Below are 27,920 nucleotides of genomic sequence, written 5' to 3'. Positions count from 1 at the left end.
CCGAATGAAATTTTCGTATCATGATGCGTGCCGAATGAAATTTTCGCATCATGATGCGGGCCGGAATAGATTGAACGATTTAATAAAAAAATCAGAACCTAAAAAATGTTATATTACTTGAATTACCAAATTATTAATGTATTTTTAAAAAAAATCTGAATGTCCAATTATCATTGAAAATGCGGCATTCGGCATCAATTTTTCTTTTTTTTTAATTGGCTCATTTTATGGGCTATAAATTATATTAAATTAAAAATTGTAATAATTAGAAAAGGCATAAAACATAAAATATCTCGCACCAATATTATTTTTTTCAATAAGAAGTCAAACCCAAAGGAACTTCGTTCGATCGATGCTACAATAATAATTAGGAAATAACTCTTTGACGCTGCGTAGAATCACTTGGTTACTGTTGTACTGGCCGCGATTCCCGATTGAACCGAATTAAGCCGAATGTTTACGGCGAGTGTAGTCAGGTATGGATTTTCTATATTTATGCATTTACCGAGGGGGCCGGATTCAACATCGTCGCGGGCGGCTGTTGCCCACCCCTGCTGTAGACTATCCAAAAGTAAATCAACTCCAATTATTCTTCCTATTAAACTTATCTTCTAGTAGATTGCTAACCTTCTATTCAAAAACGAATATTAGAAAATCCACACTAACAATGAGCGATTCGCATTTCAAGATGGCATCGATAACATTGTTAACGTGCAAAACATCAAGGTTACCAAAAGTAATTCCAAAACTTGTTAAATATCACTTAATTCAGCAGTTAGTAATTAGAAACAAATTAGAGGCACAAACAAACAATCAGCAAACACTGGCGAACGATAATAACAGTAAAATACAATACAACGCACTTAACAGGCAAACCCCCGTATTTCAGTTTCTCATAAGCAGCCTACTTATGGAACAACAGAATACACACAAACCTTTTCCAGATGTACACTCCACCACCGATGCCCTGCAAAACATTGTCAGTACTGCCACAACAACAGATCGGAAATACTCTGCAGACGGCACAGAAGGGCGAATACAGGGGATCAATTGAATACCTCTAAACTCTTGCAGCGGTTCCCAAACGGTGGTTCGCGAACTCCCAGAGGTTCGCGAACCACCGTTTTCACAGGGGGTTCGCAATAAAAATTCTATAATGGCGTCTGCTTAGATTTACACAGGTATATTATTGTAAACTAAAAATTATAACTAATAATAAACAATATTATTAACAATATTATAAACAATAAAGTAAAATAAAATTAAATAAAAAAAGTAAAAATTGCCAAAGAAAGAAACCACATCTCTCATAATTCCTTATAATTAGTTTACAATCTTCCAGTATATCATGTTAAATAAATATGTTTTCCATACTAAATTTTTTTTTCATTCTCAGGGATCACTGTTATGTATAGGTACTTTTTTTTCTTTTAGAACATATAGTATTTAGTATCGTGAATGGTTTGAAAGTTGAAAGAAAATACTTGTTGACATTAAACTTGAACTTCTGTAGGTTGTAATTTTTAGGAAATACGTATGAAGGAAGGCGGTTCCAGAAAACAGAAGTTGAATGAATAAATGAGGAAGAAAAAAAGTTAGTTCTGTGAGTTTGAACTTGGACAACAAAATGACGTTGGCTGGTTGCGTCACGCGTTCGGACTGCTTTGAAAGAGAGCAGGAATTATAGAAGCCAATTCAGAAGAACAGTGCCATGAAAGTATCTATAGAAAAGGCATGCAACAGAAACAGAAAGTCTATGAGACAGAGATTGGAGAGACTCTGTTAGAGATGAAGCATAAATTAGCCTAACTGCCCTCTTTTGAATGAAATCTAGAAGCCTGAGAGAGGTTTTGGAGGAACAATATTCCACGGATTTGCGATTTCTACAGAGTCAACAACTGTTTGGAAGAAAAGTAACGCGGAGAGCGAAAGAGAAAACCTAGTTTATTAGATGCAGAGGAAGCAATATTTGTAATTTGCTTTATGCCAAGGACGATTAGAAGTCAGTGTAATCCCCAAGATCTTGCCTAGAAATCGGAGCGTCATCGAAGATAAGCATAGGAGCAGAAGATTCCTCTTTGCGAGATATAAGACAGGATTGAGTTTTAGAGGGATTGAAATTAAGTTATCTTTGCCCCACTGGAGAATTATCTGGAGATCAGCATTTAAGGATTTGGCAGTGGATACTCGAGAAGTTGAAGCTGTTTGAGCAAGGCAAGGTTTCTCAAACTGGAAGGTGGAATGCAATGTGCTATCGTCAGCAAAACTATGGATAGGATTTCCGGTCAAGAAGAAGGTCATTAGGAATAGAGTGGGAGAAAGAACTGAACCCTGGGGAACACCAGCATTAGTAGACAAATTAGAAGACAGAGAACCGTCTACCATCACCTGCAGTGAGTGGTTAGAGAGAAAACTGGATACCCCGTTACAAAGAACAGCTGAAAAATCATAGGATGGAAGCTTATTTAGAAGACCTTTATGCCAAACACGACCAAAATTTTTTGAAATGTCAAGAGAAATGGCTTGAGTTTCACCAAACTTTTCCATTGAATTTGTCTATAAATGGGTAACAAAAGCCAGAATATCACCAGTGGAACGACACTGACGGAATCCATAATGGCGATCGTTGATCAGATGAAAGATTTCCAGATAGTTTTAAGAGTTGGCGGTTAATTGATTTCTCCGTTACTTTGGAAAGAGTAGAAGTAATCGCAATGGGAGGATAATTGGATGGAAGGGATTTGTCACCCTTTTTAGGAACTGGCTAGATATCAGCAAATTTCCAAGCAGAAGAAAAAATACCTTTTGAATAAGAAAGTGAAAAAAGACGACACAAAACAGGAGTAAGCTCAAGAGCGCAGGTTTAGAGAATAAGTGGAGAAATACCATCAGGACCTGGAGTTTTCTTAGCATCAGATTCATCAAAGTCTTTCTGACATCCTTTTGACGAAAGCCCACAGGAGGCATTGAATGGAGTGTTGCTAGGAATGGTTTGAGGTGATTTACCAAGATCATCAATACATGAGTTGGAAGAAAAATAGGATGCCAGCAGGTCAGCTTTATCTTTGGCTGTTGTGGCAACATAACCATCTGCTTTTGTCAGAAGTGGGAACAGAGATGGGCAACAATTGCGGCCAATAGCTTTGGCAAGAGACCAGAATGCTCAGCTACCATTTGGACTAAAAGCAAGTTTTCTACTCTTAGCCTGTTCGAAATCTAGTTTGGACTTATTAATAACTGCTTTACAAAGTATAAATAAAACTTAATAATAATTTTTATTATTATGCAATGTCGCTTATAAAAACGTAGTATTGGAAATATTTTATAATAAAAATTCTGAAATATTATACGATTTCAGAGAATATAGGCTGAGTGGTTCGCATTAAAGATATTACGTTGAAAGGGGTTCGCGAGTCGAAAAGGTTGGGAACCGCTGCGAGTCTAAAGTATTTACAGAAGTCACGAAAATACATATTTATACTATTAACAAAAAATAACACAAGGAGGATGAATATGGAACTGGCCAGTTTATTAGCACAGAAAAAATGGCATGGGTTAGTTACAGGGTGATGTAAATGGATGATGTAAAGGGCGATGAAAAATAATATCGCCCACACCAGCATTAAAGTTAATCCGTAATAATCTCACCAATAGGAAAGGTTAGGCTAGCGAAGGCTGATTGTAAAAATCATTGGCAAAGAGAATAAAGAAGGTGAGGCTGCAAGAAGTTTTTCATTTATGTTAATATTGCTGGTGAATTGAACTGGTACTTCTATTGACTTTTAGATGAAAGACCTTTCGCGGAGAGTCGAAATTCCATGATGAAGATAAGCAGTATGTAATTAGCAATACTGAAATTGCAGAAGATTGCTTATTAAAAAAAACTTTCGAAACTAAAAGCACGGAAGGCTCCTGGGGTTGAGAGTATATAACCAGTGATTTAGGGGTAATTTTAGGTAAATTTGGTATAGATTATAGGTATATAACTAGAGTATGGGACAGAATCATACCCGAGCGGTTAGCTAGCTATCTTGAAAACTCATGCTTGAAACTTCCTACGGACTGCGCCACTCAAAAATTATTTGACGTAGTCTTCGCGACCCCAAAATTAATTAATATATACAATACTATTTGTTGTAAGTCATAATTTCGTGTGATGTAAAGTGTGTGAGGATGTCAAAATGTTTGGACTCTAGATTTCTATAATAACATGACCACTCTTATAACATGTGAATATTGAAATACTGTAGTTTATTTAACTATTAACTAAATCACTATACAATTAAGGTAACGTTTTGGGAACCTTTTCGGAATCCATTCTGAGACCATATATAGGATGTTGCCAGCCTCCTTGCCAAAATCTCCCAATTCCCACAATTGTACTTTCGGAAAACAACCACGTAACGCCCTTCTCCAACTATGTCAGAATGTTTCTTTTGTATTTCATGGAAGTTTTCATAAGAGTGAAGTCAATTTGATGAATATCGAATGTTAACATAGAAAAGTTTATTTATCATAAACATAAAAAAAATTGTTGTTATTTCCATTTTCAAAGGCAGTTTTTTTACAATTTAGTGCAGTGCGCCAATATCTTCCTTTCACTGGCATTTTTTTTTTTTTTTTTTTTTTTTTGACCATTGAAAATGTTTTTATACCAATAGTGGGTTGTAACTTCGCACGTCACTACTCCATTCGAAAGTAATGATAATCGCAATTCACATAACATATTTTATACAAGAAAATTAACCGCCACAAATATGAAAACACCCCATTTAACGCTATTGTTGATATTTTCACTGTTTAATGTAGGCTTCAAACTTTTTAGAAGATAAATGCAGTAATAATTAGACAGTATTGCTAATATGTTATTAATAATCATAATAATATGTATAATAACTTGTTTACTTATTAATATAAATTTTTTCAGCAAGTAACATTTCTTAAACAATTTTACTTTCCGAAAAAAATAGGCATTTAGAAGTTTTCCTTTAATTTGTGATAGCTTTATAAATCATTTTTCTTAACTCAAAGCTACCTTAACACTTTAAAACCAAGTACCTTAAAATAATAATTCCTCAGGTCGCGCTATTCTGTTATTTAAATATTATATTAAAAATCCACTTCGACAATGTGGCTATATTACTATAGTATAGCCCTTGAGTTGCGGGCAAACGACGTCTTGTCTGCTGTTGCACATTGGACAGAAACACATAAGCTGACCATCCCCACTACCAAAACGAAGTGCTCCTCATCAAGGGAACTCTGTATACATAGACCGCCAGTTATTCGCATTCATGGTGCATCCCTCAAATCCTGTGTTACAATAAAAATATTTTGGAGTCATATTGGACCATAAATGAATATTTTTCTCGCACTTGGACTTCATCAAAGCTAAAGTAAAGAAGTACGTAGAGATATTCGCTAGGGTCAACCGCAAGGACTAGGGACTCAAAGGAAGGACCCTCAGTCTCATGTATTCTGCTTGTTTTCCTCCCAATAACATCTTATAGTGCTCCCATCTGGTTTCGCAGTGTAGACAGAATAACCTTTACAAAGAAAGTCAACCAAATCCAGCGGCTCTTCTTATTACATATGACCTGAACTTGCAGTACACATCCACTTCAGCTCTTCAGGCAGGGGCGCGTTATACCCTCATGGGACCCAAGGCAAAATGGAATTTGGGGCTCCCATATAAAGAAAAAACTAATAAAGAACAGTTTCAATTTCATTTTATTGTGACAACAAGACACATTATATGACAAGAAAAATATCTAATCCAGAAGAATAATTCTGAAATAATACATACACTTCAACTAATAAGTATTTTTATACTACTTTATATGGACTTTTCGTGCTTTTTGGGATGAGAATTTGTATATCAGTTCATTATAATCAATCCTGTTTGTCATATCATTCTCAATACAAATTATTGCCAAATTACTTAATTTTTCTTGTCCAAGTGAATTTCTAATATAATTCTTAACTTTTTTAAGCACAGAGAACGATCGTTCTGCTGATGCTTTCGAAACAGGAATTGACAAAAATATTTTTAAAATTATGTTCACATTAGAAAAATTGATATTAGTCCTTGAATTACTTCGTACATTAAAGAAAATGAATATAAATTTTCATTTTTTTGCAAAATGTATAAAATGCGTTAATTCTTTAAAAACATTAGCGTCAATGTCATCTGAATAAGTATTTATTAAATTACAGGGGCGGACAAAAAAACTGCATCACTTGTGAATTTTGCAAATAATATGTTTTGAGCTGCATTGTGGGTTGCAGAAATGTTTGAAATGCATTTGTTAGATGGGATATATATCGCTGTGAATGAAATCCAATAAAAGACTCCAACTGATATTCCTAATTGCCATAAATATCTTCCCAAAGGATAAAATGCGTAATTAATGGAAATATAAGAATTACAATCAAGCAAATGGCAATCATGACAACCAAACATATATTTTATTGCATTTACGTGTACAAAGTGAAATGACAAGTTAATGTAGTAGTATTATGTACTGTAAATCAGCAAAATAAGTCCTCAATATTTTGTTGTTCCTCTTCGAGCTGCAGTTACAGCTTTGCAACGATCTGGCATAGAGTTGATCAACTTCTGTATATACGGTTGCCCAATTTCGTGGTACTACACCCTTACAGTTCTCTCCTGCAGCTGAACCTTACTTGTTAGCTTCTTCTGAGCAGTTTTAGACGACATTATGTACCAACAATTTTCAATAGGGTTGAAATCAGCACTGTTCAAGTCCGGGCCATTCCAACGCTGTAATGCCAGCATTTCTGAGGTAGACTGCACCTTAAGGAAGAAAAACGAGGGAAAACATTGGTGTCAGTATGTTTTAAGCCTTGTGAGACAAAAAGACAAACTCATCATTAAATCTAAATAGCATAAAACTTTCCAATTTTGCTGTGTGGCAAAGTGCTGAGTGCTGTTGAAAACTGCAGTTTTGGACGTCTGTGTTGTGATCCTTAATAACAGATTTCAGGAACTTCTCCAAATTAGCAGTGTAGGTTTCTGCATTCACTGTTCCGTTAATAAACTTAATTCGCCCCACCCCTTTCTCGTTATGCCTCTCCAGACCATCTGACCAGCGGAAACATCACAGTCGGTGTTATGCAGTCAGGTCGGTATGCCTCCGATTTTCGTCTTCTCATATATCGCTTCCCATCCGAGCCATGCAGGTTGAATTTTGTCTGCGCGGGCAGCACAGTGGTATCGTCACCATCCATCCCACACCGGGTGGAAAAGCCCCGGGTTTGAATCCCGTCGATGACGCGAGGAACTTTAGTGGGCTTTTTTCACTCCGTGGCTGAGTTAGTCAGTCTCAGGAGTAGATAACAAGGTTTTCTCCCCAAGAGACGGGTTTTTAAGTCCAGCAAACAGGCAAATCGACCAGAGAACACACGCAATTTACAGACAAAATAAATATATGGGTAGATGTAATCATTTACGGGGAACCCTAATATCATAATTTGGTTTTTTTTTTTGAAGGTTGAATTTCGATTCGTCAGAAAAGTTGGCGGTGTCCATTGCTTTTTTGTCCATGAAACATGCGTTTTAGCCCAAGCAAGTCGCTTCTTCCTCATTTGTTGGGTCAACAGAGGCTTCTTCTTGGGCCGATAGGCGCGCAGACTACATTCCGAAAGCCGTCTTTCGATAGTTGGTGCACTTGTTTCAACACCATCTCAAAGTCCAGTTTTAGATCAGGAGCACTAGCATGGCAATTACGAAGTTTCAAATATCGATCTTGGGAAGGCGTAGTCACTCTCTTACGGCCTGATCCAGGTCTTCTCTTTGTATCACCGGTTTCATGCTTTAATTTCAGCACCCAGGATACTGTTGACTCGTAGCAGCCTATTTTATCAGTGATAGCACGCGTAGAAAGCCCTTCCTGGGACAGTGCAACAGCTACACTTTCTTTTTCTTAGTGTCAACTAAACATACCAAAATCTCCGCAAAACAGAATACTAATGAGCGTGTGTACACTTCCAACACCGTATTTATAGAAACGGCCGATGCAATACCTTGCAATTACTGTCTGATGCAACAGAAACGTTATCTGACGCAATACTTTTGCTTTGCGACAAACAAAATGACTGTAATCAAACAATATCTTATACGTTTCACTACAAATGTTACTTTTTTTCAGGTGATGCAGTTTTTTTGTCCGCCACTGTATATAATGACAATGATTTTAAAAGATTTACAGCGTGTTGTAAATTCGAATATTTATTTTAAAGATTTTCAAATTCGTTCGCAAGAATATTTTTTTCTTCCACTTTCAATTATTATCATAGCCTGTGAGAAGCTTTAGCTGCATTTCGTTTCTAGTTCCAGATTAGCGGTCACCTGCGTTCTACGTGGGAACACCCGTAAGCATAAGGCTGTCAGGGGCGCTTGTTCCATACAAGGCAGTCTTTACCTTTTCAATTCACTCAACTATTTAAGGAAGAACTAAATATAAAATTTCATCAAAATCGGTAAAATCATTTTTGAAGAAAACGTAATTTTCAAATTAATCTTCAAAGTTCATTGACCTTCAGGTAGAAAGTCAATTTCCGATAAAAATCACTTAAAAATATTAGTGAAAAACAGCAATGAGTTTTACAAACAGTTATTTTGGGGCCCCCCTCTGATCGGGGCCCTAGGCTGATGTCTTTTTTTGCCTATTGGATAACGCGCCCCTCTCTTCAGGTGATCCCTGAAAACCTCCCTCTAGATTTCTACATTGCAACGAGGTCTAAGATTCAAACTAACTTTCTCGGTATATTCACCCTTGCAGACAGTCACTTTTTGGACAAGAAGAGTTTGTGGTCAAAATTTACCAATTTATGGCAGACCCGCTGGTCATCTGAATGCAAAAGCAAAGCCACCAGAAAATTCGTTCCTGACATTAGCCACTCAAACAACGTACAATGGTCTGGTTTACTCCAAACCTGGAAATCACTTTTATGTTGACCGGTCACGGCTCCATTAAAGTCCGTCTCAAACAGCTTGGCTGTGCTGAAGAAGACTGTGTGGTGAGAGGAAAGATTGGACCTACCTCCTGAAAGACTGCACAGTTTGCTTTGACCTCAGACATCAGACCTCCTAAAGACCAACTTTCCAGTCGTCCACCTCATTCCCTAAGTGACAACGAGAAAGCATTCAATGCCTTAATACAATTTTGTACCGTTCTCTTCAAGCGTAGAGGAAATCTTCTGGCCGTTGCTCAAACTCTGCGGTCCTGCAAGCTCCAGAGTAGACCACCTTTGCCTGAACCCTACTGTGTGTTCTCAGGGTCTGAAGCTCAGCCTCATGCTAACCCTTCGGGATTGCATCTCTTGCTGACACCACTGTTCTGGCGTGGGATTTCTCCACGCAGGCCCCTCCTTGTGCCTGCGCGCTCCTCTTTGGGGCACGGAGTGCCATCTTCTGTCTTGGGATTCTCCCCTCTGTCTCTGTCATCTGGAAAGCTCCTTCCTGGTGGGGCCTTCCAGTAACTAAATGGCCAGATGAACAACACGAACAACACTGTTCTCACGATACATACACTACTGACACCCTTATCTGGCCTTGGCAGATTTTGTTTTCTTCACAATGGCACGTTTAGGCGCTTTTGTGGAGGACCACTGGTACCGCTGACAGATATACACTGTGTCCTACCATTAATATCCAGACTCCCGTCCGTTGACAGTTGGTCATGACCTATCCAAGCACCACGTGTCACTATAAATATATTCGTAGAGATTAGAGGAGACAGTAAAACGACTGGGAATGCAAAATACTGCAATCAAGAGGGCTAATATATTCTAGCGCGGAATAATAATAGTTTGCTCCATGAGCAATCAGTATGTGCGTGACATTTCAACGGTAATCTGAAAATAGTAGCAGATTGGTGCTGAAACCGTCAGGAAACCCCCCCCCCCCCCAAACGGACGAAACGTAACAGGTGAACACTTAATGAATTGTCCGCTGGGAACTCGGGTCGATGTTGACGCGACACACACAGCCCCCCACTGAAGACTATTGGGACACTTGTCAGCGCGGAGAACGCTGCACGAAATGGGGTTCCACGGTCATGTAGCCACTAATCATCCCGATTAATGCCAGATACCATGGCACCAGGTACCTTGGTGTACGATCAACCGTTCTTAGCGCGTGAAGTAACGAATCACTATACGTGGTCTAGCAGTTTGACGGTCGTGCCTGGGTATCGTGGATGCCCAGAGAAAGCTACTTGCCAGACAATATAATCCTGACAGTGAGTTTGGGGGGGAAGAATGACGGTATGGGGTTGATTTTCGTGATCTGGCCTGGGACCATTGGTTGTTTTTGGAAAAAAACATGAATTCATTGAGCTGTCTAGACTTCCTGGATAACAATGCGTGGAAGCATGTCGGGGAAGGCCCATATGTGTATCAGCAGGACAACGCTACAAGTCATACTGCTAGCGGTATGATGGACTGATTTGAGAACATGAAAAGTTGGACTGGGCGGCCCAGCGCTCTGACCTCAATCCTATAGAGAACCTCTGGGATGAATTAATCTCTGGATTGTGTGAGGAGAGACTGCCCAAATCATAGCTGAACTTATCGCCGCTTTGAAGGTCGAATGGCGAAAAATATCGGAAGACATTTACAAAAAACTGTTGGAAAATGTTCTACGAAGACTAGAGGCTGTCATAAAGGCTAAAGGTTTCAGTTACCTTTATTAGTTTTCCTGTATATAAAGATTATTTAGAGGAAAATGTGTGTCATATGGGTTTTTACATGGCAAGTTTTAAACTAGATTTATTAGTAAGTTAGGATAAAATTTAAAAAAAAGATTTTACCATGTCAGGCCTAATATTTAAATTAAAATGGCGACGTTTTTCTGTGTTCCTTATTTAATTATGTAATCGAATCAGGGGTTAGGTTCCATTCCAAAGCAATGAAAATCGTTTAAAGATAATCCCTAATCAAACGATACAGAAAAGATTATTGTTTACCAGTAATCAATAGTACTTAATCAATGACTGGCTTTACATTTCCGTTGCTCTAAACTAGAAGTGAACCCCTGGCCCGGTGGCAGAAGTTAGTAAGGAATTCAGAAACTTCGCCATTTTAACGGGTAAAAACCCAGGTCAAAAATTTATCCTGACTTTCTAATAAATATAATATAAAATTTATCACGTGAAAAAATTATATTTTAAAACTAACTTAGTCGTAAACACCAGGTAATGTGCTTGTCAAACCAAATTAGATGGGTAAGTAGTTATTAGCCAGATAGTTCGTTACTGGAACAGTTTGAAGCTATGCTTTCAATTACTGCAGAGAAAAATTTTGTATACACGAATCGACAAGATTTAACACCGGAGTAATCCATTCAGGAAGTGAACGAATCCTTTATTCAAAGTTGCCTAATTATGAAATTGGCCTAATAATTTGGAAAACAAGGTATAATGGATGATGAATTTAATTAATTTTTTTTTTTTTTTTTTATGTAAACTCCAAACGCGAGAGGTATTAGAACCTATAGTACTTAGTACCGTGCTTGGGTTGGAGGTTGAGAAGATGAAAGAATATATTTGTTGACATTGGACTTGAATTTCTGTAGAAGTAATTTTCAGGAAATACGTATGCAGGGAGGTTGTTCCAGAAAACGGCAGTTGAATGAATAAACGAGGAAGATGAAAAGTTGGTTCTGTCAGTTTGAAGTTGGACAGTAAATAGATGTTGGCTGGTGGTGGCACATGTTCGGACTGTTTTGAAAGAGAGAGTGAGAATTATAGAAACAAATTCAGAAGAATAGTGCCCATGGAGGTATCTGTAGAAGAGGCATGCAGCAGAAACAGTACGTCTATGAGACAGCGAGTGGAGAGAGATTGTTAGAGATGAATCATTAATTAGCCTAACTGCCCTCTTCTGAATGGAATCAAGAAATCTTAAAAGAGGTTTTGAGGGCACCACCCCAGATGTGGGAACAATATTCCATGGCAGGACCGATTTGCGATTTATATAGTGAGCAGCTCTTTGGAAGAAAAGTAACGCCGAGAGCGAAAGAGAAAACCAAGTTTTTTAGATTCAGAGTAAGCAATATTTGTAATGTGTTTTGTGCCAAGAGAGATTAGAAATCAGGGTAATCCCCAAAAGAGATATATCATCTTGCCTAGGAGAGTCACCAAAGATAAGCATAGGAGCAGAAGAATCCTTTTTGCGAGATATAGGACAAGACTCAGTTTTAGAAGGGTTGAAATCAACTAAGTTGTCTTTGCCCCACTGGAGAATTACCCGAAGATCGGAATTTAAGGAATTGGTAGCAGATTTTCGAGAAGTTGAAGCTGATTGAGCAGGACAAGGTTTCTCAAAATGGAAAGTGGAATGCAATGTGCTATCATCGGCAAAACTATCTATAGGATTTCCAGTCAATGGAAGAAGGTCATTAATATACAAGAGGAAAAGAGTGGGAGAAAGAACTGAACCTTGGGGGACACCGGCATTAGTGGAGAATTCAGAAGACAGAGAGCCATCTACCATTACCCTCAGTGAGCGATCAGAGAAAAAACTGGATAACCAATTACAAAAAACAGTTGGCAAACCATAAGATGGACGTTAGTTTAGAAGACCTTTATGCCAAACACGATCGAAAGCCTTTGAGGTGTCAAGAGCAACTACCCGAGCCTTTCCATGGAATTAGTCCATAAATGGGCAACATAAGCCAGAATATCACCAGTGGATCCACACTGACGGAATCCATACTGGTGATCGTTGATCAGACGGAAGGTTTCTAGGTAGTTTAAGAGTTGGCGGTTAATTGATTTCTCCATTACTTTAGAAAGAACAGAAGTAATTGCAATGTGACGATAATTGGATGGGAGGGATTTGTCACCCTTTTTAGGAACTGGCTGGATATGAGCAAATTTCCAAGCAGAAGGAAAAACACCTTTGGAATAAGAAAGCGAAAAAAGGCGGCAAAGAAAGGAGTAAGTTGAGGAGCACAGATTTTGAGAAAAAGTGGAGAAATACCATCGGGACCTGGAGCTTTCTTAGCATCAAGATTCTTCAAAATCCTTCTGACATCCTTTTGACGGAAGACCACAGGAGGCATTGAATGGAGCGTGTTGGGAATGGTGCGAGGTGTTTTACCAAGATCATTAATACATGAGGTGGAAGAAAAATGGGATGCTAGCAGGTCAGCTTTATCCTTGGCTGAAGTGACAACAAAACCATATGGTTTGGACAGAGTGGGAGCAGAGATGGGCAAAAGTTGCGGCCAATAGCTTTGGCAAAAGACCAGAATGCTCGGCTACCATTAGGGCAAGAAGCAAGTTTTCTACTCTTAGCCTGTTCAAACTTTTGTTTGGACTGATTAATAACTGCTTTATAATTGTTGCGAGCTTTGGTGTAGGCAGAAAATGAAACTGGAGAATTAGAAACAAGCCAATTACGATATACAACATTCTTCTCTTGAACAGCCTTAGCACATTTATTGGAAAATCATGGTTTAGATAAAGGACGAGATTTTAAAGTGGAGTGTGGGATAAAGGATTCCATTCCTGCAAGAATAATTTCACTGTCACGATCTGAGCAAACGTTGACATCCGAAGTTTTGAAACAGTAATCCGACCAAGGAAAAGAAGAAAACAAGTCTCGCAGGTCATCCCATTTTGCATTCTTGTAATGTCAAACAACACGAGGTTGGGAATAGCCATGAGATAAAGGTTCCATTGGAGAAGAGACAATCACCAAGTTGTGATCTGAAGTGCCTAAAGGACCTCTCACTTCGACCGTGTACTTAGAAGAGTTGTTTGTGAGAAAAAGAGCAAGCGTATTGGCTGTATGATTAAGATTGTCTGGTATTCTTGTAGGTAAATGAACAATCTGTGCAAGGTTATTAGTAATTGCAAAAGCCTCAGCATCTCGACCAGTTGGGTCGGTGTGACAAGAAAACGGAAGCCAGCTGAAGTTGTGAACATTAAAATCACCAAGGAAAATTACCTCACTGTTAGGAGAGTTGGATTGGAGAAAGTCAAGTTGCAAAGAGAGGAAGTCAAAGAGCTCCAAGTGATTAGTGGAGTTGGGAGAACGGTAGAGACAACAGATGAATTTGACACAATGAGGTAGAGAGATTTTAAGCCAGAGAAGATCAAAGAAAGGAGAAAGGAATCATACAGCGAATAATTTGGGCATCTGAGATGAGCAGTAGTTGAATCAACCGATAACTGAGATTCTGTGAGAAAAAGTACATGGGGTTTGGCAGACTGCAAGTGGAAATGGACATCGTTGAGATTAGAATTGAGACCACGTATATTTGTGAAATGAATTAGGAAGTGCTTGGGAGGTTTAGATCTTTTCGCAGATAAGCTTGCTCTATTCGTTTGATAATTCATGGTGTATTCAATAATAAGAAAAAGTGGGTGGGACATGCCGGCCTGCGAACACCGTTTAGAGCTGTACCCTCGAAATGTAAGGAATATTGGATCTCGCCACGATGTTCATCATAACCTCAAAAGTCATCAATCATACTGCATGATGGAAGAGATAGGGAAGGCTTGACCGGAACTTAGCTCTAGAGACTAAACATGGGTTCCGCCACTTCAAGTTTCCAATAAACAAAGTGGTGGTATTGCACCGGTTGATGAGAGTCATCTACCACCTAGTAACATAGAGGTAACATAGAGGGGCGATAACCGCCTGGTAACACAGAGGTGCGGCGTTCCTAGATGTGGTGTGGGCGCCACACCTCGAACCCTACTTACGTTGGTTCACACCTGGGTGGTCACCCACTATGTACTTGTGCATGGAGGTTATACCCAGGATTATTAACAGTCCCAATATCGTGAAGGTGCAAGCAGAGGATTTGGCTGTCACAGACCGTGCGGACTTCACCGAAATTGGGTTTCAGTGTATGTTTTTCAGAGGCCTTATAAGCACATGCTATCTTTTGAGTGTGAGTGAGAACGAACTTCTTCATTGCACACTATAAATAGTAATTTCTTTGATTGTTATTACAATATTAGTACAATATCAACTGAACTTTTCCGATCATAACGCATAACATTTTTTAAAGTAACTTCATAATCATCTTTACTAAACCAGCAAGATTTACTTTTGCAGAGAAAGCTTAAATGATAAGGCATTCTCATTTCTCGTACAGAGGTGATATTTTGATTATAAATGAATTTTTATTTAAGACATGGAGGTCGTTTACCTAATAGTTTCTAGTTGGGAATATACTGAGGCGCATATATTGTTAGCCTACTTCGTTTTCAATCCGATACAAATTTACATTATGCTGCTTAGACAGGAGTTCCAGATACCTTGACTGAGATATTTTGGAAACAAATATTGTAAACACACGATTAAATAGGCGTCATTTATCTACAGAGTCCTTCATTTTTGTCCAAAGCAATCGAAAATTGACTACATTAGTTCTCTAGTATATTGATGTAGAAAGAAGTCATCCAGAAATTAGCCATTTATTCCCGTACGTCTTTCTCTCCAAAAAAATTAGATTCAGAAATGTTTTTCTACTGACTAACCTAGAAGTTCCGATAAATATCTGGAAAGTTAAAGTGCCCCATAACAACACATGCTGATCTGTTTTTCTGTACAGATAGTCATTATGCTCATCATAATCATTTAGACTAAAAACTGACTCAAATATTACACAACGTTCTTGTCTCTTAGGTGTACTCTTTTTGAATCTGTTTCTTGATCAAAAGCACAAGTCCTTCCCCTTCTTGTCTATATTTAAATAGATGCTTAGAAACAGATAAGCCATAATTTCATAATGTTTAAGCCAATATATAGAAAACGTTTACCTGAAAAAATGCATTTTTCATAAAAAATATAAATATAAAATCACAGTCAATTAAAATAACTGTTACACATCACTTCACAGTGATATTCAATATATTCTCAATTATGTCGCAGATGGTGGCATTTGGAATGTATTTCAAGTAAATTTCAAATAGTGCAAACCAAAATTATTTAATTATTTAATTATAAATACATTGCATGTTGGAATATAAATTTGTTTGAACGTTAACGTTCAAGGCAACTGGTACAATAAGCAACTTTAAAATTTGCAATTCTGCTATTGTAATGACATTTTATTCCCAATATTTTTTCATTTCTTTTTTCCATTTCCGGATATTATTGTCAAAGTACCTTCAGTAATAACACTTAACTGATCTCAATTAGTAATAGCACAGAAACTGATATTATGCAATTTTTAGGAAGTAAATAGCATGTGTTATCTAAATAATACAGCATATTATATAATATCAATACGGTTTGTAGTAAGTTTTGTTGTAAATTTGTATTTATATAATTTTGACATATTATACAATTAATCACACAGTGATCACTACTTGTGACCACCTACCTAATTCCGTGTTGGGCCAAAGTTCGCACGGATAACAGTCGCTATTCGCTTAGGCCTCAACTCCACTAGATGTCCAAAGACGTCTGTAGGGACGGGATCTGAAGCCATGTTGCCTGTAAGGCTTTCCACAGTGTCGTAATCAGTGACGGCTGCGTGTCCATACACCTCACTTCCCGTTTCAAAACATCCCATAGATGTTCAATTGGATTGAGATTAGACGAATTTGAGGCCAATCAAGGTGGGTGATATATTCTCTTCGAACCACCGAGCATAGTGCGAGTCAGATGACACGGCGCATTATTGACTTAGAAGATCCCGTTTATACCCAGGAAAAAAAAATGCAACATGACAGGGTGCAAATGCAAATGATAATGCAAACCAAAATTATTTAATAAATTACATGTTGGAATATAAAGTTGTTTGAACGTTAATGTTCAAGGCAACATTTAGTACAATAGACAACTTTAAATTTTACCAATGTCCTGGATTACTGTATTTTGCAATTCTGTTATTGTGATGACATTTCATTCCCAAAAGCTGCCGGTAGACCTCGTGATTTCTTATTTCATCAGGAACTGGTGAATCTCTTTGTGATGTAATGATTTTAATGACATGGACATCTTTAAATACTTAAGCAGAATTACTTAACAAGTACAGGTCACTGTTGAAAAAAAGCCGTGAATTAGGATTGAATTTGAAAGTGTTTGCAATTCTTCCCAGACACGATAGGAGGGAGTATATGATGAGAGCCTTGTCGATCAATTCGGCCCTGGAAAGATTGTGCAAGGCTCAAGGGGTAGAATTTTTTTCAGCCTGGTCTGTACTTGTTAACAGGAGAGACTGCTTCTACAGGGATGGGATACACTTAAATAGAAAGGGTGCAAGAATATTTGCTGATGCTATCGAGGCAGCGTTAGGTGGGTCGGAAAACTGCTAGTTGGGGGGGGTACAAGGACTAATAGATTAACAGTAGCCAATGGCAGAGGTGAAAGTAACTTGCACTGCTACTATTGGAATCAGCAGACGCCTGGAAAACAAGATGCAGGACGTTTCAGAGACTGCTGGGAGCCATTGCGGTACAAGTAACCACATGGGTTATGTTAGGATAGATAAGAATAGGAACAGGTGCATGTATACTTGCTTGTACACCAATGCTAGGAGTTTGGTAAATAAATTTGATGAATTTGAGGTATTGCTCAAAGCATCAGAGGCGGATATTGTTGGGATATCAGAGCCGTGGTGTCACACAGATATAAGGAATGCAGAACTGGAATTTGGGGAGTACAACGTCTACAGAAAGGATAGAAAGGGAGGAGGGGTTATGCTGTTAGTTAAGAAACACATAAAATCCAAGGAAGTGAAGCCAGTCGACATCGCTGGACAGTGCAGTGTCGAGTCAGTTTGGTGTGACATAAGCATTGGGAGATCACAATTGAGAGTAGGAGTGTGCTATAGGCCTAATGACTCTGATGAATATAATAAGAAAGTGTACAGGGAAATAGAGTGGGCCAGTAAATCAGAGAGTCTGATAATGGGGGATTTTAATTTCCCAGACATTGACTGGAATTTGTGGGTTGGTCACTCACACACTAGCAAGGCTTTTGTGGATTTATTGGATGATTGTTTTCTACATCAGCATGTTCGGGAGGCAACTAGAGGGAGTAATATTCTTGATTTGATTATCAGTAGTGATTCTTCATGCATTACGAATCTGCAGATAAAGGAACCACTAGGTGGCAATGAACACAGTGTGCTGAAGTGGGATTTACTCAAAGAGGTAACTACCATCAGGGGTAAGGGGAAAGGTTATTGCTTTCGTAAAGGCGACTACGATGGACTGAGACAGTATTTAAATTCTATACAGTGGGACCAACTGATGTTACCAACAGCAAATTCAAAATAGGAAGCATTCAGGGAACTTGTCTTGGAAGCTACTAGTCTTTACATACCAACTAAGAAATATTGTTCAAGGTTTAGGCCTAAATGAATGTCAGATGAACTAATGAGACACATGGCAGAGAAGAAAAATGCACGGGATACATATAAATTAACACGTGACACAGAAGCCTATGATAGATATAAGCTGGTCTGTAACCAAGTCACAAAGGAGGTTAGGCAGGCAAAGGCAGATTATGAGAAATCTTTGGCAAAGGATGCAAAGAAAAACAGCAAAGAGTTCTTTACTTATGTAAACTCTAGAAGGAAGGGGATGAATCAGATTGGTCCACTTGATATCGATGGTCCAACTCTTGATGATCCTGCTCATGTAGCTAACAAACTAAATGAATATTTTGCATCGATATTCACACATGAGGAGTTATTCAGCGAGGGGAATGCCAGAGGTGTATTTAACTCTGACAGTAAGCTAGATAATCTTGTAATAACTGAGAGTAAAGTGGAGGAGAAATTGTTGAAGATAAACACAAGAAAGGCACCTGGAGTGGATGGGATCTATCCAGTTATATTAAAGGAGGCAGCAAAGGAAGTAAGCAAACTCTTAGCCATAATTATGAGAGCTTCCTTGGACTCAGGGGAGGTACCAATGGACTGGAGATGTGCAAATGTGACCCCAATTCACAAGGGAGGATCAAAGGCTGACACAAGTAATTATAGACCCGTGAGTTTAACTTCTGTTCCAGGAAAATTAATGGAGGTACTGGTTAAAGAAGCACAGCAGGATCATCTAGACAAGACTTCAGTTATAGCTCGGACACAGCATGGTTTTGTTAAGGGAAAGTCTTGCCTGACCAATTTGCTTGGATACTATGACGCAGTCACAAAGGAGCTGGATGCAAGGAATAACTTTGATATTATATATTTGGATCTTAGAAAGGCTTTTGATACTGTTGCACATGGAAGACTGCTGCACAAATTGGAGCAGTGTGGATTGGAGGCAAATTGCTGCTATGGATAAAGGGGTGATTGATGGGGAGAAGACAGAGAGTGGTAATTAATGGACACTGCTCATCGTGGACTAATGTTATTAGTGGAGTCCCTCAGGGTTCAGTGTTGGGTCCATTATTGTTTTCTGTATTTATAAATAATATTGATGATGGTATATCAAGCTTAATGTCCAAGTTTGCAGACGATACAAAGGTTGGCAGGGTTGTTAAGGACACTACTGACGTTATGCTGCTGCAACAGGATCTGGAAAGGCTGAGAAGATGGGCTGAGAGGTGTCAAATGAAGTTTAACATTGACAAATGTAAAGTACTACATATGGGAAACAGCAACCCAAGAGCAACGTATCAACTCTGTGCTACTACACTGACAGTAGTAGAGAATGAAAAGGACTTGGGGGTAATTGTGCAGGCAGATATGAAGTTCTCTGAGAAGTGCAGACGGGCTGCAAGAGTAGCTCATGGTGTCTTGTCAATGATATACAGGAATTTTTCTAGCAGGGATAAGGAGGTGATTATTCCCTTGTATAAGGCAATGGTGAGGCCACTCCTTGAGTACTGTATACAGGTCTGGAGGCCTCATTTCAAGAAGGATGTAGAGCTGCTGGAACGAGTACAGAGAAGGGCAACAAGATTAGTGAATGGAACAAAGGGTTGCTCTTACGAAGAAAGGCTTCAAGTTTTGCAAATTACAGTGTCTGGAGACTAGGCACCGGCGAGGTGATCTGATAGAGGTGTATAAAGCCTTGAATGGTTTGAGCATGCTCAATGCCGATGGGATTCTTCCTCTTGCTCAGAATAATCACCTGAGAGGGCATAAATTCAAATTGAGAAAGACAGTTGTAGGATAGATGTGCGTAAATTTGTCTTTTGCCAGCGGGTAGTTGGTTGGTGGAACAGACTTCCATCCCTTGTTGTGAAAGTTGATAGCCTAAATAAATTTAAGGCTCAGCTGGACAGGTATTTCGACTGAACGGAGGAGTGAAGTGGAAGTGGTTTTTTTTTTTTTTTTTTTTTGGCTGGTGCTGCATAAGCTTGCGTTCTTGCACCATATGCCTCTACTAATGCTAATGCTAAAATGATGTGATTTGGTGGTGAACAAATACCGATATGTATTGTATTATTTTATCTTATTGTGCTATATTATATGTATTATATAAAGCACGTACAGTATTCTATATAGGAGGCGGCGATGCCAGAGAAGCTGGCTGGGACCGCCAAGTTTAATAAATAAATAAAAAAAAAAAGACCTTGCCAGTGGAATGTTGGTTCATACGCATCCGGAGTCCTAGTTCTTTCCAGCAAAACATGCTCCGTATTAAGCAACCACCGCTACCTGCCTGGATAGCATGCACCATGGACGATGGATACATGGATTCATGTTGCTTGCGCCACACAGGAAGGCGTCCCTCTTGTACCACCAGATATTTGGATTCATCCAACTCATCCAGTGATCCAGTGTCAAACTAGCGTTTTGTTGACACCACAGCATTCGCCGTCAACAATGATCAGCGGTGAGGAGAGAGAGTTGTTGTAATAGGGTTTTAGGGGCATCAGCGACTGAGGCCATATTGCTCCGTATATACTGCCTGTAAATTGCGTGTGTTCTGTGGTCGATTTTCTGTTTGCTGGACGAAAAACCAGAATTTCTGGGAGAAAAAAAGCCATAAAAATTCCTTACGTCATCAACGGGATTCGAACTCAGATCTTTACCACCCGGTGTGGGGAGGACGGCGATTCTACCAACTGAGCTACCCACGACAGCATGAGTAGAGAGAGAGTGTCTCTTAGTGAGCGCCCTTAGGCACCTTCGGCAGGCCAGCATCCCATCGAACCTCTACAATTTCCTCAGTGATTACCTAACCAATAGACGAATTCAAGTCATCACTATCTACAGCAGTGTCACTCGTCAGGTCCACAGGGAAGGGTGTCCCCAGGTTTCTGTTCGGGGCCCCTTCCTGTCGAACATTGTGCTTGATGAGCTAACGAACATGGATCTGGGCCTGGTCACAGCACAAGACTATTCTGATGACCTTATCCTGACTCTCGCTGCCAACTCCACAGCATCTCTCGAAGCCTCAGCAAACCGTGCTTTACAACACCTTCAGTGCTGGGCGGATCTACATATGCTATCAATTTCCCCAACAAAGTCAGAATCCATACTTTTAAAAGGCACCCTGCAGGCCACAAGACCCTCCCCCAAATCAAATTAGGGGAACTATCAAACTTGTCACAGGAATCAAGCATCTTGGTATTGTCTTGGACTCAAAACTGAATTTCCATCTCTGTCTGGCCTATCTGCATACTGAAGTAAGAAATTACACGGCTATGATATCTCGCATTTGCTGGAGAGATTGGGGCCTAAATCATCGTTCTCTTTCGCTCCTCTACAAGTCAATTTTTCTTTCAGCGATAGCGTGCGGAGCGAGAGTTTGGTTCCCCAAGACTACCATTTCCAGAAACCGTAAAAATCTAGAAACCATCCAAAGGTATATCCTGCTGACAATCACTAGGGCCTGCTGCACAGTGAGTACTCGTGCCCTCTAGATCTTTGCCGGAGTTCTTCCCCTGGACCTGGAAGTTATCTGTAGAGGAGATTTACGGATAACTTTCAGTGTCTCCCGCGGTATCCCCATAACCATCTAAGATCACACCATCAACACTTCAAATAATATCAAGCAAGAAAGGTAGACTCTCTCCAGCAAACTGAACCTTATCCTGACTCTCGCTGAGGAGACAAGCACGATGGACCGACTCCACCAAGGAACCCATTGCAAAGAAATTTATACCAGAAATGGCAATTTTTTATCCCAAGCCTCCAATATGGTTCTCTTCTGGTCTATATAACCCCTTCTTATTAACAAGGCATGTCCCCATCAGTCAAAAACCTAACATCTCTCGGCGTTACTGCAGATCCCTATTCCCACTGCGGCCAGATAGAAGACTGTAATCACGAGAACCTTCGTAGCCAACTAATCACAGATATACACGACTTTCCACAAGATAGATAGCACCCTTTTATAACAGACTAAAAAAAAATCAATACGCATCTTTTACCAATTTCTCGCCCTAGTGGTTAGCACAGTTGGTAGGATCGTCGTCTTCCCCACACCGGATGGAAAATACCTGAGTTCAGGAGGAATTTTAATGGGTATTTTTTTTCTTTTTTTTCACAACCAGGCTGAGTTAGTCCGTCTCAGGCGGGGTAGCAATTTTTTTTTTCGGGAAACTCGAGTTTTTCGTCCAGCAAACAGAAAATCGTCCTCGGAGCACACGCAATTTACAGACAGTATACACGGAGCAACATGGCCTTAGTCGCCGATGCTCCTAAAACCGAACAACAACAACCAACCAACTAATTTCACTCAGAAACCTTTCACTCGCAGAAGAACAATAATGGCCATAGAAAACTACACTCCTTCTCTTGACCGTGACTAATGTCTCCCTCTGTATCTTTCTCCCAACCTGAGGATCTAACTGGGCATCCTTACTTAAAACTTTTGCCAACTGAACCTGGACCTGACTTAAACCGGACACGACTCTACAGACAGGGACTCTACTATTATTCCTAACTAGGACTTACAGTGTCTTGAAGTATTTCCCTGGACTGACCTTCATACCAGAATTGACTTCCTTCTACTTCCACCTACATGGACTGCTTTTCCTGGAACATCTACGGTAGGATCTTCTGCTAACCCCGGAACATCTACGGTAGGATCTTCTGCTAACCCTGGAACATCTACCGTAGGATCTTCTGCTAACCAGGCCACATGGCTGGGTAGGATTTCACCTGACTACACTAACCCATGTATACCCTGGGTAGTATGTTGCTAACCCAGTCCTCGGATTGGGTAGGATCCAGTGGTTTTTTGACTACTCCACCCAGCACCCTCGCTGGGTGGCTTTTCTTCCCCTGTCTCTTCCCTGGGGACACCCCTTCCCTCCCCCCTTTCGCTTGGTGAAGCCAGTGTTCCACTTATAATGAGAGGATGCCTTCATCCTCTCACTCTTACTCTTTCTCCTGTCCCTCCCCTCTCTCTCTCTCTCCTTTTTTTTTTAAACTCAATCTTTGTTCACGAAGCTCAGGCGACCAGCCAGAGAATAATGGGCAAACTGACTTACATCCTAGCGGTTGTACTGGCAACGTAAGGTCCCATCAGGGGCCCTGCGTCCAAAATCCAGGCCACAACAATAGAACCAACACAATACTTTTATCTGGCTTTTACAGAGTAATGTACAATATACTTCAAAACAGTGCTTATAGCGCAGTTGTCGGAAACCAAAGATGGCGCTCCCTACCCAAACACTATGTACGCCATGTGCGGCGCATCGTTATTTGGGATGTTGTTCTTGCATTCTCCATATTGTATTGCAATGTTAACTGTCGCACCGTTGAGCCCATACAACTTATTGCACCTTTCGATCACCACGAACATCCACCTTGCGTAATCCTTAACAGTTCTGTCGGTGGGAGGTAGTTTGACACGTTAGATATCATTCTTTGTACATGTTAACCACTGTGGGCCGCGAGCAACCCAAAAGACGTGTAGTGTCCGATATGGAACACCTGATGGACGAGCTTCCACAATCATGCCCTTTTGAAACAATGATAATATCTTTACTACGTCCTATAATTGCTACTTTATCATTTTCACTTGCACGACCAGATGTAAATTACCACTGCTCAAGCGTACAAAGCTGTTAAAATATTTATACTATGAGCTATGCGGCATAGTCCATTTTGGATGAGGTGGTCATAATTCAGTGTTCACTGAGTGTATATATATATATATATAATTTAAGCACAAAAATTTACATGTTTTAAGATTATTTTATGATTACTCGGTATCTGTACAAGTGTTTATTCATGGGAAAATTTGCAAGTTGTGTGAACTGTGAAACCCGGAATAATTCTCCCAGTTTGTGAAGGGATGTGAACCTAGACTTTTCCAAAAAGTGGCGTTGTGTAACCACTCAGCTACGTTGTGTTTTCACAATGTAGCTGAGTTAGTTTCTTGTATTCTGTCTATCATGTAAACTCCTCTGACCGTCTGGTCGTCCCGGAGTATAAACAGAAAATTTTTGTTTTATTTTTAGTCGGTCTCAGACCAGCGCAGCATGGTTTCTTCTCGCGGACACTCGAGTTTTTCGTCCCGCAAAGAGCAAATCGATCACAGTGCATACGCAATTTACAGACATTATATACGGCGCCATATGGCCTAAGTTGTTGATGCGCTTAAAATCCTACAACCAACCAACAAATAAATAAAATTCCTTGCGTCATTGACGGGATTCGAACTCAGGTCTTTTCCAGCCAGTAGGGGGTGGACGTTGACTATACCAATTGTGCTAACCACGTGGGCGTTCGTTCTGTTCTGAGTACTAATACCACATTTTAACTATGACGTATCGGAAATTCGGCAGACCACCAAACGCACCAGGCAACTTTGGTCCTTAATCTTACCAAATTTATAAAGTCATATAGCCATAAATAGAATAATTTGATACTTGGAGCAATAACAATCTGAAAGGAGCATCACGGCAACAAACATGGATGACTTGTGTGATATGCAATAAAAAAAATAAAACAAAATAACTGTCGGTTTCTAAAGGTCCAATTTAATGAAATTTAGAAAGATAGGACAAATCTTTCCAAATGATCTAAATATAAAACTTAATGAAATTCCATCCACCGAGGGTCGAGTTACCGAATGTGGAAGGCGGAGAGACAGACATGGTGAAGACAACAGGCACTTTACGCTTATATGCTGAAACAAAGACATCAGACTGGTTTGTGGTGTACTTAATTAATGTAAAGTGATCAGTATTGTGGACGATCGCTATTCAGGAAGACGCTAGCTGATTTTTAAAATTTGTATTTTAAAAACAAAATGATATAATGTATTTTTATTGGGTCCTTCATTGTTATTTTAATTAGAGCTCTTTTCTTTTTGTTCACCATTATAATTAAACATGTTTTGTGACGATTTTCAATAAATAAATTCTTAGCTTTTGATATGCATTTTATATAATCTCGTAGTGAAAATATGTACTCCTAGTTCTCTCTCAGGCAGATCAGCCAATATTAGTTACTTCGGGCTTTTCAATCTGTACAACGTGCAAATCGACCAGTGAACATACACTTGTACAGACAAAATACACGTTACCGTATTGCGACTATTAACCCAATACGAAGGACAGGAGTTAACTAGGGAGTTCATTATGGAATCGCAGTAAAAAAAAAATTTCCTTGCTCACAACTGGTTGAGCTAAAATGGTTGGATATACTACTTAGAAAGTAATCATAATATGTTTAAGTTTGATTTTTTTTTTCTAACAAATAGTTCAATGGCTTTTAAATTGTTCTTGTTTTAGTTTAATGAAAATCTTCATTTATCATTCCCAGTTTACCATTTTTTACAATTTTTTTGTAATTGATGTTATTTAAAGCAATATTCACAATATAATAGAAGTCACTTACCTGCGATGTGATTGAAATTTTCCAGTAACATGTCCAGATCCATCACACCCCGGAATGGGACATCTGAAGAATACAGAATAGCAGTTAGCGAAATGCTAGCATTAGTTGAGCTTAAATAATCAATAGAGAGCATTGAAATGCGTTCATGATAAATTTTGCATTCATTTAATCAATACATACACAGGTTGATAATTTAATTTGCGGAATGAGCCTAGCTTAATTTTAACCTTCGTCACTGCGATCTGTCGGTGCTCCATCCTTTTCGAAATAATCTTTGAAGTGTTGATCGATAACACAAGATACATTTGCGTTATCGATGAACCCAATCATAGAGGCATTGCCAGAAGCCATTTCTTGATAAGTCTTTTAGAGTAGTCATTGTGAACATAGGTTTTCGACCTTCTTTAATGCGCCTATATCACTTGAAAATTGCAGTAATATAGAAACACCAGTAAACCTCCGACATTTCTTCCACAGTGTCTGTAGCACTTATATCATATCCAACACAACAGCAATAATAAGCGTTACTCAGGCTTCAAATCTTCCATTACGCAGCTCATAAAACGGTCCACAGCACGTAACGCAAGGCCACTTACCAATTACGAAATAACATGTCAGAACTTGCAACTATGTCAGAATATTCTGGACATACGCTCTCCTGCTATCTATTGGTATTTCGCCGAAACTAAAGTGTTATACGGTAGCGCTGCCATTCGTCGAATTAAATGATCAGCCTGTGTACATTAATTAAAACTTCAACGTTTATTAAATAAATAGTAACAACTATTAGTTTACCTTAAAGGCTCCGAATCATTCTTGTCATCCCTGTTAACAATCTTTTTTGGCTTGTTAGCTCGTGGACATCCGGAAAGACTTCTGTGAGACGAATAGTTACCTGTGACATGGCCAGAGCCGTCGCATCCCGGAGTCGGACACCTGAAATTTTAGACATATCCGTTTATTGCCAAATTTTTGGCCTTACTCCTATATAGTCATGTGGCTAGAAGGATGTACAGAGAAAGATAACAGTTTCCACGGCTAAGAACTATCTTACAAACAATTAGAGGTATGTACACAGATACACTCGACATAGCTAAAGTGATGATAAAGCTACTCTAATTGAATCATTAATTAAAATGCACAAATAGCACGAAAAATATAACTATGCACAAAAGGATAGATCATAAATACAGTACATACAAATAGCACTGAAAACAAAACTAAACATGGAAAAGCAGCAAACATGGGTACACTAAGCATTGAAAACGTAACTAAACATTTTTTTACTCTACTGACCTGACTTTAGCGTGAACGCAATTTTTTTTATATTTAATTTTTATATGTGAATAGAAGTTATGGTTAATATAGCCAAAATCCCAGGGGTCCCTATACTTTTGCCAATATTGTATATGTGCACCATATTTTATAACAGGTTTTAATTTAACAAAACGTGTAGGCTATAAGGTGATTATTTTTTCACTAAACAACTAACATGAAGTTTTTGTGTATTTGTAAATTGCGTATATGATCTGTTTTTCTGTTATGCTGGATGAAAATCCAAGTTTCATCTGAGGGTGGGGGTGGATAAAGCCCTCGTCCGACACATTCTTTCGGCCCTGTGAAGAAAACCTATAGAAATTCCTTCCGTTTTTGTCGAGATTCCATGTAAGACGTTTTTCAAAAGGTGTGGAAAGACGGTAATTATGATCACTACGCTTCTCGCCATGGTATATTAATAGGAAAAAATTAACACAATATAAAGGAAGCATTTTGTAAAAAATGATAAACCATATACACATGGCTTACCAGTTGTTATAAAATTTCCAAATTATTCAAAAATAGGCAGCCACATACTGTCCGGAAACGTCTTTGAGAAACGGTTAAGTAGTCTATATTTTTTGTAAGCAGCCTTGGGAGAGAATTTTCATCCCAGCCCTCAAAACTTTATGTAAGTTAAGATTTGCTTTTCGAGAAGAGTGGGCTGTAATTTCACCATGACTCTCGAATGCTCTCGCCAAATACGAGAGCCCGTTGTGAGTACTATTTGACTATAACGAGATAATAATACCGTTTGTTAATGTCTACATCCTTTTTTGCTGGTTTCTCACTTCCAGGCACACGTTAGGTAATTTGCAAATTTCATATATGGCATATTTTCTCCAATTCG

General features: G+C 39.1%; 1 protein-coding gene across 3 annotated transcripts in view; it reads right to left on the bottom strand.

The window, feature by feature from the left end:
• Positions 1–27,920, bottom strand: part of LOC150087442 (uncharacterized) — a 667,812-nt gene that overhangs the window by 133,622 nt on the left and 506,270 nt on the right. For all 3 annotated transcript variants that reach the window (XR_016546883.1, XM_090372072.1, XM_090372073.1), the window contains exons 20-21: positions 26,549–26,689; positions 25,754–25,816 (exon numbers count right to left, since the gene is read on the bottom strand). Coding sequence is in view for 2 of the 3 variants with exons in the window: in XM_090372072.1 (XP_090228198.1) it covers positions 25,754–25,816; positions 26,549–26,689 (204 nt within the window). In the remaining variant the exon portion in view is untranslated. The remainder of the gene's footprint in view (positions 1–25,753; positions 25,817–26,548; positions 26,690–27,920) is intronic.

The sequence above is a fragment of the Mastigoproctus giganteus genome, chromosome 4, assembly GCF_048544385.1.
Source record: "Mastigoproctus giganteus isolate SK-2022 chromosome 4, ASM4854438v1, whole genome shotgun sequence".
NCBI lineage: Eukaryota > Metazoa > Arthropoda > Arachnida > Uropygi > Thelyphonidae > Mastigoproctus > Mastigoproctus giganteus.
This window is presented reverse-complemented; position numbering and strand designations above follow the sequence as displayed.